Genomic DNA, 18625 nt, shown 5'->3' on the forward strand with positions numbered 1-18625 from the left:
TATTAAACTATGTAAATTTATTTTAGCAGTGCAGGGGTTAATCTGCTCTGTTGAGAGATCCTGAAAGATTTCCTGCATTAAGACTCTCAGATGTTCACTTGTATCCACTCCCATCCCCTATATAATCTGAGCACTGGCTGGCACTCATTGCCAGAGCGAGCTTATGAAGCATGGTTAGGAGATGGTCGTTTGTTGTGGTTGCTTGAGAAGGCATTTGCTAGATTTATATGTAACTGTTGCTTAGATTTGATTGTTTGCTAATTCCTTTCCTTCTCCTACTTTGGTTTTACCCCATCCTCCACTCCCTGGTGTTTACCTTTGTTGTTTGTGTGATTATATTTGTATGTTATTTTCCTTTATTCTTGTATGCATTACCTTGTTAGGCTAGTTTCACACTAGCGTATGGCCGAGGGGCGGAGGGCTGCCTCCGTGAAGCTCCGCCCCCGGCCGCACCTCCTCTGGTCAGCTCCGCCTCTGTCAGCATGCAGCATTCTGCGGCCTGCGTACCATTTTGCGGGCCATGCCGATGGATGCGGATGCCTGCGCATGCGTCTTTTTGACGGTGCAGCGACCTGCGCCAAATGCAGCATGTTGCATTCTGGTGCGGTCACCGCACCGTCAAAAAGACGCATGCGCAGGCATCCGCATTGATCGGCATGGTCTGCGTACCTAATGCTAAAGATAAGGTACGCAGGCCGCATGCCGACAGAGGCGGAGCTGACTGAAGAAGGTGCGGCCAGGGGCGGAGCTTCACAGAGGAAGCCCGCAGCCCTCCGCACCTCGGCCATACGCTAGTGTGAAACAAGCCTTAGTCTGATTGCCGTGTAGTACTCCCCTCTTCCCTGGGTGGGGGAAGAGTACAGACTGAGAGCAGATTCAGAAGCAAAGGCAAGGTACATGGCCCCGGCTTCTTCACCATCAGAAGTAATCCAGGGAACAGGGAAGCTGGGGCACCCCTAGCGTTGGGGGCAGGGAAGGAGTCCCTGGTGCCGTGACACCCAGCAACAGAATCGTAATACTGGGTCAGATCCAGGCGAGGAGAACCTGACAAATCATGGGTGATATGGAGGGGCCTCGCCACATCCTGCGCTTCTGGGCATTTGCACTGTCAGGTGATCAGAGCTTTAAGCCTCAGGTGCCATCTTGTGGTGAAAAGCGATAATTACAGCAGAATTGATCACTTCTGCCGAGTGTCTGGTGAAGTTGTGCTTAGACAGAGGGCCTTAAACAGCTGTTCTCAAGTACTTTTCATATAGCAGAATGGCAGCCGTAATAAACAGTGCTCAAGTCTCCTGTAGGTTGGATTGAAATCTCTTGTCCCCGGGAGTGACAAGGGAGTACGCTCCATTGCAGCTTGTGGTCATTCAGGACTCACAAAAGAGTCAGTATAAAGAGTAAGATATCCAGTGCACAATACAATTCAGCCAGCGCCCCAACGAGGAGGATCGTGCCCAGAGAAAGAACTCGTACAGCTGCAGTTGGCCCAGACGAAACGACTCTGACATGGAGATACGGGCAGAGGACCACAGGGAGGAGGCCGTCATTCTGCGATGTCTGCAGAAGACAGGAAAAATAAAGATCACGTCATTCAAGATAAACCATGAGTGAGGACCGGCGCAGACTCTACACATTGTACTCAGTATTAACCCGCTCAGTACTGAGCAGCAGCACTAACTGCACACTGCATCCAGGCCTGGGGAAAAAAGGCTTGAGTAGATAATACAGATGGTGCTTTCCAAGTGCAGATCAGACCACACACCGACCAGTGCAACTCACCAGGACTGTCCACATGGCAGTGTTCTCACATGAACTGAGTGTCTATGCGAGATAAACTGCAGCATGCACCAAGCAGCACGGTGGCTCAGTGGTTAGCACTGTTGCTTTGCAGCACTGGGGTCCTGGTTTCAAATCCCAAGTACGTAATCAGCATGGAGTTTGTATGTGTTCCCCGTGTTTGTATAGGTTTCCTCCCACACTCCAAAGACTGATGGGGAATCTAGATTGTGAGCCCCAAAAAGGACAGTGATTATGTATGTAAAGTGCTGTGGAATTAATGGTGCTATATAAATGAGTAAAATAAATACACATACCATATATACTCGTGTATAAGCTGAGATTTTCAGCCCATTTTTTTGGGCTGAAAGTCCCCCTCTCGGCTTATACACAGGTCATATACCTGGGGGTCGGCGGGGGAGGGGGAGCGGGGGTGTCAGAGATCATGCTTACCTGTCCTGCTGCGGACTCTGCAGCCTTGCTCGCTTCTCCACTGTCTCCCTTCCCTTCCTGTCTTCAGCGGTCACGTGGTGCTGATCATTACCACTCATGAATATGCGCATATTCATGAGTGGTAATGAGCTGTACCACGTGACCGCTGAAGACAGGAAGGGAAGGGAGACAGTGGAGAAGCGAACGAGGCTGCAGAGACTGCGGCAGGATGGGTGAGTATAGCGATATTCACCTGTCCCCCGGTCCATCGCTGCTCACCGCTGTCTCTGCTGCATCCTGTGTCAGTGACGTTTAGGCAGCAGGGGGCGCGGTGACGTGATTAGTGCAGGCCGCCCCTCTGCCGGCTGGACAGTCACTGACACAAGAAGTGGCAGACAGTGGCGATGGACCCAGGAGAGGTGAGTATGGCTTTTTTTTTTTTTTTTTTTGCAGCCTATGGGGGGCATAGTCTATGGAGCAGCCTATGGGGGGCATAGTCTATGGAGCAGCCTATGGGGGGCATAGTCTATGGAGCAGCATATGGGGGGCATATTCTATGGAGCAGCATATGGGGGGCATATTCTATGAAGCAGCATATGGGGGGCATATTCTATGAAGCAGCATATGGGGGGCATATTCTATGGAGCAGCATATGGGGGGCATATTCTATGGGGCAGCATATGGGGGGCATATTCTATGGGGCAGCATATGGGGGCATATTCTATGGGGCAGCATATGGGGGCATAAACTATGGAGTAGCATATGGGGGCATAGTCTATGGATTCCACCCTCGGCTTATACACGAGTAAATAGGTTTCACAGGTTTTTTGTGGCAAAATTAGTGGGGTTGTCTTATACACGGGTTGGCTTATACATGAGTATATACGGTAAATGTATCAGTCTCTTTTCAAATCAGACTCAACCATTCGAGTCTAAGGATACGTAAAAAGCAGACCATGGAGAGCGGCATCTAATTTTTACGGATACATTTTCATCATTAACCTAGGAAAACTATCTGATCATGTCCATTTCTAAATGTATGAAAAAAGACGTCACTCAGCTGTCAAAAAAGCGACTTGCAGATGACAGTTATCCAAGGTTTGTGGATAAAACATGGCAGATGTTCCATATGCTCATCTCCCCCAGCCTAATATATATCGGGGGCTTCTCATGTATAGAATTCCCTTTTATAATGGTTTATTATTGCCGTCTAAGGGACGTAATCTAGTGGTCGGATTGTAGAACCATAGTCCCATGAGGGTCCTGTAATGGAGCAGTCCATGGAAGTCTGAACACATACTGACCTGATAAGATGATATAATCAGGGAGTGATGGCTGTTCACCCTTCAGGCTCGGTGGACAGGACAATCTACAGCCATCTCACATACTTGGTTGGAAAGAAAGAGTGATTCTAATGGAAATGGCCGCCACCAGGAGCTGCCTGCAAATATTGAGACATTCTCCTGCCTCTCATTAGATGCAGAGAGCAATTAGAAGAAATGGCACAAGTCCCCTGTAATTAGGGACCGAATACACAACAGGACTGGATGAATACACGCAGTGATTACAGACCCTCCTGCCCACATATGCGCTGGTGCTCTATGGAGCAGGCCAGCACTGTCAAAACAAGAGTCATCTTACCTAGCAAGTGCGCGGACACAACAACGAGACATGCTGAGGAATGAGCTAGCACCCGCATCAGTGTGAAGAGCCGTCTCGATCCCCCGCAGAAGGTCATTGGTTTTTAGCAGCAAAAGCATCTGACGTGGGACGCTGGAGAGCAGCTGGCTGATTTGAGGAAGGTACGCAGCGGCATTACTGCGGATCTCTTTTGCCTAAAGAGAGGAAGACAGTGTGGTATAATAGTATAATACGAGATATATGAAAGAGACGGGGGGCAGGAGACCGTTCGGAGACGGGGGGCAGGAGACCGTTCGGAGACGGGGGGCAGGAGACCGTTCGGAGACGGGGGGCAGGAGACCGTTCGGAGACGGGGGGCAGGAGACCGTTCGGAGACGGGGGGCAGGAGACCGTTCGGAGACGGGGGGCAGGAGACCGTTCGGAGACGGGGGGCAGGAGACCGTTCGGAGACGGGGGGCAGGAGACCGTTCGGAGACGGGGGGCAGGAGACCGTTCGGAGACGGGGGGCAGGAGACCGTTCGGAGACGGGGGGCAGGAGACCGTTCGGAGACGGGGACTTAACACTACAGACAGGTGAAAGAGGAGGAGGCAGTAAAGAGTGCACAATGGGCAGACAAGCAAACACTACATCTGTATACAGTCATGGCCGAAAGTGTTGGCACCCTTGAAATTTAAGTATTTCTGCCAGAAAATGATTGCTATTACACGTTTTGTCACACACGTTTATTTCCTTTTTGTATATTGGAACAGCACAAAAAAAAATACAGCAAATTCAACAGTTTCACATAAAACCCCAAAAATGGTCTGGACAAAACTGTTGGCACCTTTCAAAAATTGTAGGTAAACTTTGTTTTAAGCATGTGATGCTCTTTCCGACTCACCTTTCACAAGTAACAGGTGTGGACAATATGAAAATCACACCAGAAGCCAAATAAAAAAGGAACATGCTTAGTGTGGCACACAGACACACAATGCAAAGATTCAGTATCTTTGCATTGTGTGTCTGTGTGCCACACTAAGCATGGAGAACAGAAAGTGGAGAAGAGAACAGTCTGAGGACTTGGGAACCAGAATTGTTGAAAAATATTCACAATCTCGAGGCTTCAAGTCCAGCTCCAGAGCTCGGGATGTTCCTTTGTCTACAATGTGCAACATAATCAAAACGTTTACAAGCCATGGCGCTGTAGCTAATGTCCGTTGACAGCAGATAAAAATTAATGAAAGGTTGCAACGTAGGATAGTCCAGATGGTGGATAAGCCCCAATCAAGTTCCAAAGAAATTCCAGCTGTCCTGCAGGCTCAGGGTGCATCAGTGTCAGCGCCAACTATCCGTCCACATGTGAATGAAATGACCACAGAGGACCCCACTGCTGACACAGACATAAAAAAGCTAGAGACTCCAGTTTTCCAAAACGTACATGAGTAACTGAAATCCTTCTGGGACATTGTTTTGTGGACAGATGAGACTAAGATAGAGCTTTATGGTAAAGCACATAATGCCGATTACCGAAAACGGAATGAGACCTACATGGAAAAGAACACAGTACCTACAGTCCTATATGGTGGAGGGTCACAGATATTTTGGGGTGGTTTTGTGGCCTCTGGCACTGTGTGCCTTGACGGTGTGAAAGGTATTGTGAAATCTGAAGATTAAAGGGATTGTCCACTACGAAAACAACCCCTTCTTAAACTAAATGTTCGGCCCCCTATAAAATAATAAAGCCTATAATCACCTCCTTGTGCAGGCGCCGTTCCAGCGGTGTCGGCACTCACGGTTCCAGGGCTGTGATGCGGTGGAATGAGCGCCGGTGTCACTTGTCACAACACCGCATCACAGCCTGGGGAGAGCGAGTGTCAACACTGCGGGAATGGTGCTGGCATAGGAAGTATAAGTTTTATTATTTTATCAGGGTCAAACATTTAAAGAAGGGGTCGTCCTAGTACTGGACAACCCCTTTAACAAGTGATTTTGGGTGACAGTGTAGTGCCCAGTGTTAGAAAGCTGGGTTTGCGTCCAAGGTCATGGGTCTTCCTGCAGTACAATAACCCCAAACATACTTCAAGAAGGCCCCAGAAATGGATGGAGACAAAGCACTGGAGAGTTGTGAATTGGCAGCAATAAGTCCGGATATAAATCCCATTGATCACCTGTGGACAGATTTAAAATTACTGTTGGGAGAAGACACCTTCACATATGAGAGACCTGGAGAACTTTGTAAGAAGAGTTATCGAACATTCCAGCTGAGAGGAGTAAGAAGCAATTGATTGCAATTACTTATTCTAATGGGTATGCAACCAAAGATTGAGGGTGCTAACAATTTTGACCGAACCATTTTGGGGGTTGTGTGAAATTATATCCAATTTGCATTTTTTCTGTTTTTCGTGTTGTTCCAATACACACACACAGTAGATAAATAGATAAACATATGTATAACAAAACATGTGCAATCACAAATTTCAGGAAGAAATACTTCATTTTCAGGCACAATTTCAAGGGTGCCAACACTTTCGGCCATGGCTAAGCCTTGGCACCCCTGCTTCTAGCCACCAAGATTCCCTGGTTATGAAAGGGTTACAGTTCCTGCATTCTCTGAATACACCCCCATGTCCCACACAGAACAAGCCGCTAATTACAGACACAACTAATTACATGTTATCACCAGCAGCGCTCTGAAGCAGCTGCCGACAGCAATGGATGTGACAACGAGAGCTGCGCTGCATAAGATGGGACGCTGCACCCAGCGATAGATGTGACAGTGAGAGTAGCGCTGCATTAGATGGGATGCTGCACCCAGCGATGGATGTGATAGCGAAAGCAGCGCTGCATTAGATGGGATGCTGCACCCAGCGATGGATGTGATAGCGAAAGCAGCGCTGCATTAGATGGGATGCTGCACCCAGCGATGGATGTGATAGCGAAAGCAGCGCTGCATTAGATGGGATGCTGCACACAGCGATGGATGTGATAGTGAGAGCAGCGCTGCATTATATGGGATGCTGCACCCAGCGATGAATGTGACAGGGAGAGCAGCGCTGCATTAGATGGGATGCTGCACCCAGCGATGATGTGATAGCGAGAGCAGTGCTGCATTATATGGGATGCCACACCCAGCGACGGATGCGATAGTGAGAGCAGCACTACATTAGATGGGACGCCACACCCAGCGATAGATGTGACAGAGCAGCGCTGCATTAGATGGGATGCTGCACCCAGCGATGGATGTGATAGCGAGATCAGCGCAGCATTAGATGGGATGCCGCACCCAGCGATGGATGTGACAGTGAGAGCAGCAGTGCATTAGATGGGACGCCACACCCAGCGATGCATGTGACAGAGCAGCGCTGCATTAGATGGGATGCCACACACAGCGATGGATGTGATAGCAAGAGCAGCGCTGCATAAGATGGGATGCCGCACCCAGCGATGGATGATGTGATAGCGAGAGCAGCGCTGCATTAGATGGGATGCCACACCCAGCGATAGATGTGACAGTGAGTGTAGCGCTGCATTAGATGGGATGCTGCACCCAGCGATGGATGTGATAGCGAAAGCAGCGCTGCATTAGATGGGATGCCACACCCAGCGACGGATGTGATAGTGAGAGCAGCGCTGCATTAGATGGGACGCCGCACCCAGCGATAGATGTGACATTGAGAGCAACGCTGCATAAGATGGGACGCCACACCCAGCGATGGATGTGACAGTGAGAGCAGCGCTGCATAAGATGGGACGTCGCACCCAGCGATAGATGTGACATTGAGAGCAGCGCTGCATAAGATGGGACGCCGCACCCAGCGATGGATGTGACAGTGAGAGCAGCGCTGCATAAGAAGGGACGCCGCACCCAGCGATGGATGTGACAGTTAGAGCAGCGCTGCATAAGATGGGACGCCGCACCCAGCGATGGATGTGATAGTAAGAGCAGCGCTGCATAAGATGGGACGCTGCACCCAGCGATGGATGTGCTAGCGAGAGCAGCACTGTATTAGATGGGATGCCGCACCAAGCGATGAGATGCCACACCCAGCGCATAGATGTGATATCGAGAGCAGCCTGCTTTAGATGGGATGCCACACCCAGCGATAGATGTGACAGTTGGAGCAGCACTGCATTAGATGGGATGCCGCACCCAGTGATGGATGTGATAGCAAGAGCAGCACTGCATTAGATGGGATGCCACACCCAGCGATAGATGTGACAGTGAGAGCAGCGCAGCGATAGGTGTGATAGCAAGAGCAGCGCTGCATTAGATGGGACGCCACACCCAGCAATGGATGTGATAGCGAGAGCAGCGCTGCATTATATGGCACGCCGCTTCCAGTGATGGATGTGATAGCGAGAGCAGCGCTGTATTAGATGGGATGCCGCACCCAGCGATGCATGTGACAGAGCAGCGCTGCATTAGATGGGATGCCACACCCAGCGATGGATGTGATAGCGAGAGCAGCGCTGCATTAGATGGCATCCCATGATGGATGTGATAGCGAGAGCAGCGCTGTATTAGATGGGATGCCGCACCCAGCGATGCATGTGACAGAGCAGCACTGCATTAGATGGGATGCCACACCCAGCGATAGATGTGACAGTTGGAGCAGCGCTGCATTAGATGGGACGCCGCACCCAGCAATGGATGTGACAGTTAGAGCAGCACTGCATTAGATGGGACGCCGCACCCAGCGATGGATGTGATAGCGAGAGCAGCGCTGCATTAGATGGGATGCTATACCCAGCGATAGCTGTGACAGTGAGAGCAGCGCTGCATTAGATGGGATGACACACCCAGCGATAGATGTGATAGCGACAGCAGCGCTGCATTAGATGGGACGCTGCACCCAGCGATAGATGTGACATTGAGAGCAACGCTGCATAAGATGGGACGCTGCACCCAGCGATAGATGTGACAGTGAGAGTAACGCTGCATTAGATGGGATGCTGCACCCAGCGATAGATGTGACAGTTGGAGCAGCGCTGCATTAGGTGGGACGCCGCACCCAGCGATGGATGTGACAGTTAGAGCAGCACTGCATTAGATGGGACGACCTAAGCGATAGATGTGACCCAGCGATAGATGTGACAGTGAGAGCAGCACTGCATTAGAAGGGAGGCCGCACCCAGCGATAGATGTGACAGTTGGAGCAGCGCTGCATTAGGTGGGACGCCGCACCCAGCGATGGATGTGATAGCGAGAGCAGCGCTGCATTAGATGGGATGACACACCCAGCGATAGATGTGATAGCGAGAGCAGCGCTGCTTTACATGGGATGCTGCACCCAGCGATGGATGTGATAGCAAGAGCAGCGCTGCATTAGATGGGATGCTGCACCCAGCGATGAATGTGACAGGGAGAGCAGCGCTGCATTAGATGGGATGCTGCACCCAGCGATGGATGCGATAGCGAGAGCAGCGCTGCATTATATGGGATGCTGCACCCAGCGATGAATGTGACAGGGAGAGCAGCGCTGCATTAGATGGGATGCTGCACCCAGCGATGGATGCGATAGCGAGAGCAGCGCTGCATTATATGGGATGCCACACCCAGCGACGGATGTGATAGTGAGAGCAGCACTGCATTAGATGGGACGATGCACCCAGCGATAGATGTGACATTGAGAGCAACGCTGCATAAGATGGGACGCCGCACCCAGCAATAGATGTGACAGTGAGAGTAGCGCTGCATTAGATGGGATGCTGCACCCAGTGATGGATGTGATAGCGAGAGCAGCGCTGCATTAGATAGGACGCCACACCCAGCGATAGATGTGACAGTTAGAGCAGCGCTGCATTAGATAGGATGCCACACCCAGCAATGGATGTGATAGCGAGAGCAGCGTTGCATTATATGGCACGCCGCTCCCAGCGATGGATGTGATAGCGAGAGCAGCGCTGCATTAGATAGGATGCCACACCCAGCAATGGATGTGATAGCGAGAGCAGCGCTGCATTATATGGCACGCCGCTCCCAGCGATGGATGTGACAGTTAGAGCAGCGCTGCATTAGATGGGATGCTGCACCCAGCGATGAATGTGACAGGGAGAGCAGCGCTGCATTAGATGGGATGCTGCACCCAGCGATGGATGGGATAGCGAGAGCAGCGTTGCATTAGATGGCATGCTGCACCCAGCGATGGATGTGACAGAGCAGCGCTGCATTAGATGGGATGCCACACCCAGCGATGGATGTGATAGCGAGAGAAGCGCTGCATTAGATGGGATGCCGCACCCAGCGATGGATGTGATAGCGAGAGCAGCGCTGCATTAGATGGGATGCCGCACCCAGCGATGGATGTGATAGCGAGAGCAGCGCTGCATTAGATGGGATGCCGCACCCAGCGATGGATGTGACAGCGAGAGCAGCGCTGCATTAGATGGGATGCCGCACCCAGCTATGGATGTGACAGCGAGAGCAGCGCTGCATTAGATGGGATGCCACACCCAACGATGGATGTGATAGCGAGAGCAGCGCTGCATTAGATGGGATGCCGCACCCAGCGATGGATGTGATAGCGAGAGCAGCGCTGCATTAGATGGGATGCCGCACCCAGCTATGGATGTGACAGTTAGAGCAGCGCTGCATTAGATGGGATGCCGCACCCAGCGATGGATGTGATAGCGAGAGCAGCGCTGCATTAGATGGGATGCCGCACCCAGCGATGGATGTGACAGCGAGAGCAGCGCTGCATTAGATGGGATGCCGCACCCAGCGATGGATGTGATAGCGAGAGCAGCGCTGCATTAGATGGGATGCCGCACCCAGCGATGGATGTGACAGCGAGAGTAGCGCTGCATTAGATGGGATGCCGCACCCAGCGATGGATGTGATAGCGAGAGAAGCGCTGCATTAGATGGGATGCCGCACCCAGGGATGGATGTGACAGCGAGAGCAGCGCTGCATTAGATGGGATGCCGCACCCAGCGATGGATGTGACAGCGAGAGCAGCGCTGCATTAGATGGGATGCCGCACCCAGCGATGGATTTGACAGCGAGAGCAGCGCTGCATTAGATGGGATGCCGCACCCAGCGATGGATGTGATAGCGAGAGCAGCACTGCATTAGATGGGATGCCGCACCCAGCGATGGATGTGATAGCGAGAGCAGCGCTGCATTAGATGGGATGCCGCACCCAGCGATAGATGTGACAGCGAGAGCAGCGCTGCATTAAATGGGATGCCACACCCAGCGATGGATGTGATAGCGAGAGTAGCGCTGCATTAGATGGGATGCCGCACCCAGCGATGGATGTGATAGCGAGAGCAGCACTGCATTAGATGGGATGCCGCACCCAGCGATGGATGTGATAGCGAGAGCAGCGCTGCATTAGATGGGATGCCGCACCCAGCGATGGATGTGATAATGAGAGTAGCACTGTATTAGATGGGACGCCACACACAGCAATGGATGTGATAGCGAGAGCAGCGCTGCATTAGATGGGATGCCACACCCAGCAATGGATGTGACTGCTAGAGCAGCGCTGCATTAGATGGGATGCCACACCCAGAAATGGATGTGATAGTGAGAGCAGCACTGCATTAGATGGGATGCCACACCCAGCGATGGATGTGATAGTGAGAGCAGCGCTGCATTAGATGGGATGCCACACCCAGCGATGGATGTGACAGTGAGAGCAGCGCTGCATTAGATGGGACGCCGCACCCAGCGATGGATGTGAGTGAGAGCAGCGCTGCATTAGATGGGATGCCACACCCAGCGATGGATGTGATAGTGAGAGCAGCGCTGCATTAGATGGGATGCCACACCCAGCGATGTATGTGATAGTAAGAGCAGCGCTGCATTAGATGGGATGCCACACCCAGCGATGGATGTGATAGCGAGAGCAGCGCTGCATTAGATGGGATGCCACACCCAGCTATGTATGTGATAGTAAGAGCAGCGCTGCATTAGATGGGATGCCACACCCAGCGATGGATATGATAGCGAGAGCAGCGCTGCATTAGATTGGGATGCCGCACACAGCGATGGATGTGACAGTGAGAGCAGCGCTGCATTAGATGGGACGCCGCACCCAGCGATGGATGTGACAGTGAGAGCAGCGCTGCATTAGATGGGATGCCACACCCAGCGATGGATGTGATAGTGAGAGCAGCGCTGCATTAGATGGGATGCCACACCCAGCGATGGGTGTGATAGTAAGAGCAGCTCTGCATTAGATGGGATGCCACACCCAGCGATGGATGTGATAGCAGCGCTGCATTAGATTGGGATGCCGCACCCAGAGATGGATGTGACAGTGAGAGCAGCGCTGCATTAGATGGGATGCCACACCCAGAGATGGATGTGATAGCGAGAGTAGCGCTGCATTAGATGGGACGCCACACCCAGCGATGGATGTGACAGTGAGAGCAGCGCTGCATTAGATGGGATGCCGCACCCATCGATGGATGTGATAGTGAGAGCAGCGCTGCATTAGATGGGATGCCACACCCAGCGATGGATGTGATAGCGAGAGCAGCACTGCATTAGATGGGATGCCACACCCAGCGATGGATGTGATAGCGAGAGTAGCGCTGCATTAGATGGGATGCCACACCCAGCGATGGATGTGATAGCGAGAGTAGCGCTGCATTAGATGGGACGCCGCACCCAGCGATGGATGTGACAGTGAGTGCAGCGCTGCATTAGATGGGACGCCACACCCAGCGATGGATGTGATAGCGAGAGCAGATGCATTAGGTGGGACGCAGCACCTGGCAATGTCTCCTACCAAAGCAGATGTCTAGCTAGCACTCTGTGTGGCTTGGTGTGCAGATTATCTCATGGTCTGTACAGGACTCCTCACCTCTTTTTCGCTGACAGCACCACGATCAATGCCGCGGGTTACTGAGTTCCAGGAACGGGCAGTCAGCACACAAGCAAAGAGAGCGTATAACTCTCCAGCCCCTAAACGCTGGCTATAAAGGCGTATTCCAGTCATGTCCGCAGATACTAGCGCTTGCCACAGATGACAGTAGTCCAGACGGAAGTTGTCAGTCAGTTCCTGTAGGGAGGGATGCTGATATTAGTTATGTACAGTTAGATCCAGATATATTTGGACAGAGACAACATTTTTCTAATTTTGGTTCTAGACATTACCACAAAGAATTTTAAACAAAACAATTCAGATGCAGTTCAAGTTCAGACTTTCAGCTTTCATTTGAGGGTATCCACATTAAAATTGGATGAAGGGTTTAGGAGTTTCAGCTCCTTAACATGTGCCACCCTGTTTTTAAAGGGACCAAAAGTAATTGGACAGATTAAATAATTGTAAATAAAATGTTCATTTCTAGTACTTGGTTGAAAACCCTTTGTTGGCAATGACTGCCTGAAGTCTTGAACTCATGGACATCACCAGACGCTGTGTTTCCTCCTTTTTGATGCTCTGCCAGGCTTTCACTGTGGTGGTTTTCAGTTGCTGTTTGTTTGTGGGCCTTTCTGTCTGAAGTTTAGTCTTTAACAAGTGAAATGCATGCTCAATTGGGTTGTGATCAGGTGACTGACTTGGCCATTCAAGAATATTCCACTTCTTTGCTTTAATAAACTCCTGGGTTGCTTTGGCTTTATGTTTTGGGTCATTGTCCATCTGTAGTATGAAACGACGACCAATCAGTTTGTCTGCATTTGGCTGGATCTGAGCACATAGTATGGCTCTGAATACCTCAGAATTCATTCGGCTGCTTCTGTCCTGTGTCACATCATCAATAAACACTAGTGACCCAGTGCCACTGGCATCCATGCATGCCCAAGCCATCACACTGCCTCCGCCGTGTTTCACAGATGATGTGGTATGCTTTGGATCATGAGCTGTACCACGCCTTCGCCATACATTTCTTTTCCATCATTCTGGTAGAGGTTGATCTTGGTTTCATCTGTCCAAAGAATGTTCTTCCAGAACTGTGCTGGCTTTTTTAGATGTTTTTTAGCAAAGTCCAGTCTAGCCTTTTGATTCTTGATGCTTATGAGTGGCTTGCACCGTGCAGTGAGCCCTCTGTATTTACTTTCATGCAGTCTTCTCTTTATGGTAGATTTGGATATTGATACGCCTTCCTCCTGGAGAGTGTTGTTCACTTGGTTGGCTGTTGTGAAGGGGTTTCTCTTCACCATGGAGATTATTCTGCGATCATCCACCACTGTTGTCTTCCGTGGGCGCCCAAGTCTTTTTGCATTGATGAGTTCACCAGTGCTTTCTTTCTTTCTCAGGATGTACCAAACTGTAGATTTTGCCACTCCTAATGTTGTAGCAATTTATCGGATGGGTTTTTTCTGTTCTTGCAGCTTAAGGATGGCTTGTTTCACCTGCATGGAGAGCTCCTTTGACTGCTTGTTTCCTTCACAGCAAGACCTTCCAAATGCAAGCACCACACCTCAAATCAACTCCAGGCCTTTTATCTGCTTAATTGAGAATGACATAACGAAGGAATTGCCCACACCTGTCCATGAAATAGCCTTGGAGTCAATTGTCCAATTACTTTTGGTCCCTTTAAAAACAGGGTGGCACATGTTAAGGAGCTGAAACTCCTAAACCCTTCATCCAATTTTAATGTGGATACCCTCAAATGTAAGCTGAAAGTCTGAACTTCAACTACATCTGAATTTTTTGTTTAAAATTCATTGTGGTAATGTCTAGAACCAAAATTAGAAAAATGTTGTCTCTGTCCAAATATATATGGACCTAACTGTATAAAAAGAACAGGAACGGAGTACAGCACCCCCCATTACTGCACCTGGTACAGTCCATGATCCAGCAAAATGATCTCTGGGCTTCTTCTGCCTTCTGTCTGTCGGACCAAAACATTTCCAGGGTGGGGGTCGCAGTGCACGAACCCATGCACAAAAATCATTTCACTGTACAGCTTTCCCAGCGCCCGAGAGACCTGGAAATAATGAGACAGGATTGTATGGTGTAATCATAACTAATGTCTACAGGAGAAAACATGCAACAGTGGAAAAAGGACAGGACTCATCTACTACTGCTGACAACCTGCCTGTCTATAGTGTGTTAGAGGTTGTCAGCCCTGCCCCCCGGTGTTTAGATCACTTAAAATGACATGCAGTCTGACATGAGACTACACCCCTTATACTCCAGCACCTTATCTCTCACTGCTGACAACCTGTGTATCATGTGAGAGGTTGTCCGCCAGTAGTGACACCCCCTCTGCCCTCCTGACACATCTGCTTTAGTGAACGCTTTTCATCTTCTATTATCTATCTGCTCCTCTGTTGTTTCTCCTAGACATATATGCAGTCTGACAACTATGTCCGTGACTGGTGACATATGTTGCTATTCGTTGTCAGTTTAGGTGGACATTTCTAGGAGGAATAACATTTGTAGTGTGGCTTTGCAGCTCGGGTGATTTGGGGGATTACTGCGGTTAGTCCAATGCGATGCCCATCTGCTGCTGCCCACGTTCCCTCTAAACTACAGTGACCAAAAAAAAAATAAATAAATCAATCACCGACAAATAGGTGAAACCACAGCGCGGCCATGTGGGAGTCAGTGCCGAGCATGAGAGGCTCCGGTGCGGAGCCGAGGACAGGAGACTCCACGCAGAGAGGGAGGGGAGCCTGGTTATAACATGGTAATTACAGCCTCACAGACTCAGAGCGCCGGGGGTCCTGGTGACACCGCAGACTCCCCCTGTCATTGACTGCACACGATCATTAACCCTCAATGACTGGAGCAAAGCAGCTCCTTACCTGATTCACATCGATGTGGTTTCTCTCCATGTAGTGCAGATCATTGACCTGTCCGCCCTCCATGTACTCCATCACCAGGACCCGCTCTGTGCTCACGTCCCAGTGGATTTTAGGTATCTGAAACAAAATAACAGAGCTGTTGAACAACCATTACAAGAAGCCAGCACAATGGCGGTCCCCAAAGATGTCGGCAAGAGCCGTCGCACTCATTGAACCTCTCCAGCCAAGTCCAAATACCACTGCAACAAACAGAACATCCACATGTACTGTGCAGGCAAGTATGGCACGTGTGCTCACGGCGTTAGTCACCAACTAACTCGCACAATTCTGACACCTGCTGGAGACAAGTCATTACAGCAGCTACACGGCATAACCAGTCCTATATGCATACAGGGGCGAGTATGCGCTATCTCCAGAGCATCCATCTGCTGATCTATGCGTTTATCATGTCGAGGCCCGTCTTACCCTCAGGAAGGGGAACCTGCGGATCATTGCTGTCATTTTCTCGGCGTTGCGGGCCTCATTCAGGAAGTCCAGCTCTCGGGGAAGGTTCTTCTTAGCTTCTTCCACCAACCACATGAACTCAAACTGCGGGAAGACTTTCTTCACTGCCCGGAGAAGGACCTGGAGAGCAGACATTGCTGGTCACACAGGCTGGTGAGGTAGCGGCGGCCCTGTCTTCATGAACCTTATTACCTGCAATTTTTGGGGGACGTTTGGTACAAAATAAGTCTCTAAAACAGACCCAGAGTAAAGGCATAATAAGTGTCTACCCAGAGGTCAATGTGATCCACTGTGCCGACATGAACCTACAGAGTCTCAGCGATCACCTCTCCTACCTCCATGATCATGATGTCCCGGGAACTCTGCTCTCTCACTTTGGGATGCTGGACCTTCACAGCCACCGTCCGACCATCCATGAGAACAGCTCGGTGGACCTGCGCCAATGAGGCTGCACCCAGAGGGGTCTCCTCAAATTTCTCAAACAGATCCGAAGTCTGGAGGAAGAAACACAGGCAGAAGTCTTCTCCAGCTGCAATGTCCAGGCTGTACATAACCCCCCAGCATGTGAGAACTTCTCATGGCCGCACAGCCACCCATCCCCCCGGAATGTGTGATCCCTCTCCCGCAGGTCGTGTGACAATCTCACCTAGTATGTGTGACAACCTTCTCGGTACACGGGACAACCCATTCCCCCAGTATGTTTCTCCCTCCCAGTTGCATGGCAACCCCCCAGTATGTGTGTGCCCCTCCCGTTTGGGCGACAGCCCCTCAGTATGTGTGCCCCTCCCGTTTGGGTGACGACCCTCCCCCCAGTATGTGTCTGCCCCGCCCAGTTACATGACAACCCCCCCAGTATGTGTGTGCCCCTCTCTTTTGGGTGACAACCCCCCCAGTATGTGTGTGCCCCTCTCTTTTGGGTGACAACCCCCCCAGTATATGTCTGCCCCTCCCGTTTGGGTGACAACCCTCCCAGTATGTGTCTGCCCCTCCCAGTTACATGACAACCCCCCCAGTATGTGTGTGCCCCTCTCTTTTGGGTGACAACCCCCCCAGTATGTGTGTGCCCCTCTCTTTTGGGTGACAACCCCCCCAGTATATGTCTGCCCCTCTCGTTTGGGTGACAACCCCCCCAGCATGTGTGACATCCCTCTCCCTTGTGTGTGACTGCCCCCCAGCACTCACATCTGCCTCATCCTCACTGGAGGTTTATCTGCGGTTTGCGCTCACCGCTCCCTCTCCAGACAGCAATATCTGAGGCAATAAATCTCCGGCTTGTGATCTGTCTTTATGAATCGAGCGCCAGTGTTATTAATACGCGGTGACCTCGTCATGATGCCCCCGTCAGATCTGTGGGTGGCTGATTAATTGCAGCTCATAAGAAGCGCCTGCATCAAGGAGGGGTAGCGATAAGGCACGGATGGGGTGCAGCACCGTACCTCCGTCCCCAGCTCCTCCTGGATGATGTGCAGCACGTCAGGCAGCGGGGTGGCCGGGGCCCGGCTGTGGAGCACGCTCAGTGTGCGGGTGTATTCCGGGGGCAGCAGATACTCCAGAGCCCCCAGGTGCTGTCCAACCTTTATGTAGGTGCCACGGTTGGCACAGCACAGGTCCAGCAGGCGGCGGGCAGAGCGAGCATGCACCTAGGAGGAGACAGTGTACAAGAAAGATGCGAGGAGCACACAGGGGCCGCCACATCCAGGGGTCCGCGCTGTACCTGGGACTTGACAACCTCATATTCCTGAGAGCCCAGGGGAACATTGCGGAGCGTCACCAGGTAGTCGCAGGTCATAGCTGCGGCCTGCAAGGCAGGAAGGAGACGTCAGGCCACATGACTGGTCACACAGACATACCCAGTGAGACCGCTGTCACTCACCGTCAGCACCGCTCTGCCGGTCCGCACCACCCCAATGTCACTGGGATCCCAGGAGCGCGCCCCATAGATGACGCAGCCAGAGGTGGCCATACCGGCAGCTAGCAGCGAAACCAGTCTGAACGAGGCCCTCACCATCCCGGCCCCCGACCTGCAACACGAGCACAAGAGAAGGAGCAGCTCCCGCGTCTGACCCTGCAGGGCGGGGGGCACGAGGTTCCCACCACTGACAGGTCACGTAACAGGGGATGAGCGGTAGAGCGCGGACGCTTCCTCGTCTGCCTGTACCTCTGATTGTACTGCTGTATCTCTGCTAGAAAACCTCCCTTACAGCGCACTTGGTACAGGTCAGACCGATGTGCACGCCGGGACTTGTAGTTCAGATGGTGCCTGATGGTGGAAGCAAAGTGGAGGTGGGGCTGGGAGAAACCATCATCCATCTCTACAAGGAGGGGAGGAGCCTGGTGACGTGAGCTCCGACATCATGGCAGCGGAGCGCGTACACTCCTCTAGTGCTGGTCGCGCTCTGAGTTGGTCATGTGTCGCTAGTCATTTCCGGTTTTTCAGAAACCTGTTTCCGGTTGTAAGGACGGTTGCAGAGATGGCGCTGGTGAGGTGAGGTGTCCGCTGGGTCCTTGGACCTCATCTATGGGTGTTATAGACGGGTGACAGCCTGCTGCTGGCAGAGAATACTGGGGATCCGAGGGGACATGAA

At 51.5% G+C, this 18625-nt stretch overlaps 2 protein-coding genes across 4 annotated transcripts in view; one reads left to right on the top strand and one right to left on the bottom strand.

Annotated features, from left to right (window-relative positions):
• ADCK1 (aarF domain containing kinase 1) lies at nt 1-18417 on the bottom strand. Its single transcript, XM_073587146.1, has 11 exons — nt 18199-18417; nt 17914-18061; nt 17755-17838; nt 17477-17680; nt 16376-16534; nt 16002-16160; nt 15537-15653; nt 14564-14713; nt 12643-12840; nt 3847-4040; nt 1-1554 (listed from the first exon to the last, which is right to left on the bottom strand). The coding sequence occupies exons 1-11, from the start codon at nt 18348-18350 to the stop codon at nt 1383-1385; spliced, it is 1737 nt and encodes a 578-aa protein (XP_073443247.1). The 5' UTR covers nt 18351-18417; the 3' UTR covers nt 1-1382.
• Nucleotides 18369-18625, top strand: part of SNW1 (SNW domain containing 1) — a 12142-nt gene continuing 11885 nt past the window's right edge. For all 3 annotated transcript variants that reach the window (XM_073587170.1, XM_073587179.1, XM_073587160.1), the window contains exon 1: nt 18369-18525. In XM_073587170.1, the coding sequence (XP_073443271.1) occupies nt 18395-18525 (131 nt within the window). In that variant the 5' untranslated portion in view covers nt 18369-18394. The remainder of the gene's footprint in view (nt 18526-18625) is intronic.

Source organism: Dendrobates tinctorius, unplaced genomic scaffold (genome assembly GCF_039654945.1).
Source record: "Dendrobates tinctorius isolate UK_male_01 unplaced genomic scaffold, ASM3965494v1 ptg000010l, whole genome shotgun sequence".
NCBI classification, from domain to species: Eukaryota; Metazoa; Chordata; class Amphibia; order Anura; family Dendrobatidae; genus Dendrobates; species Dendrobates tinctorius.

Excerpts from the sequence above, each read along its gene's own strand:
- ADCK1 (XM_073587146.1), bottom strand. The coding sequence starts at position 18,350 with ATGGATGATGGTTTCTCCCAGCCCCACCTCCACTTTGCTTCCACCATC. Across the intron at positions 16,161-16,375 it reads GGGACATCATGATCATGGAG|GTCCTTCTCCGGGCAGTGAA; the intron begins GTAGGAGAGGTG and ends TCTGCTCTCCAG. Across the intron at positions 4,041-12,642 it reads GTGCTGTCAGCGAAAAAGAG|GCAAAAGAGATCCGCAGTAA; the intron begins GTGAGGAGTCCT and ends TCCTCTCTTTAG.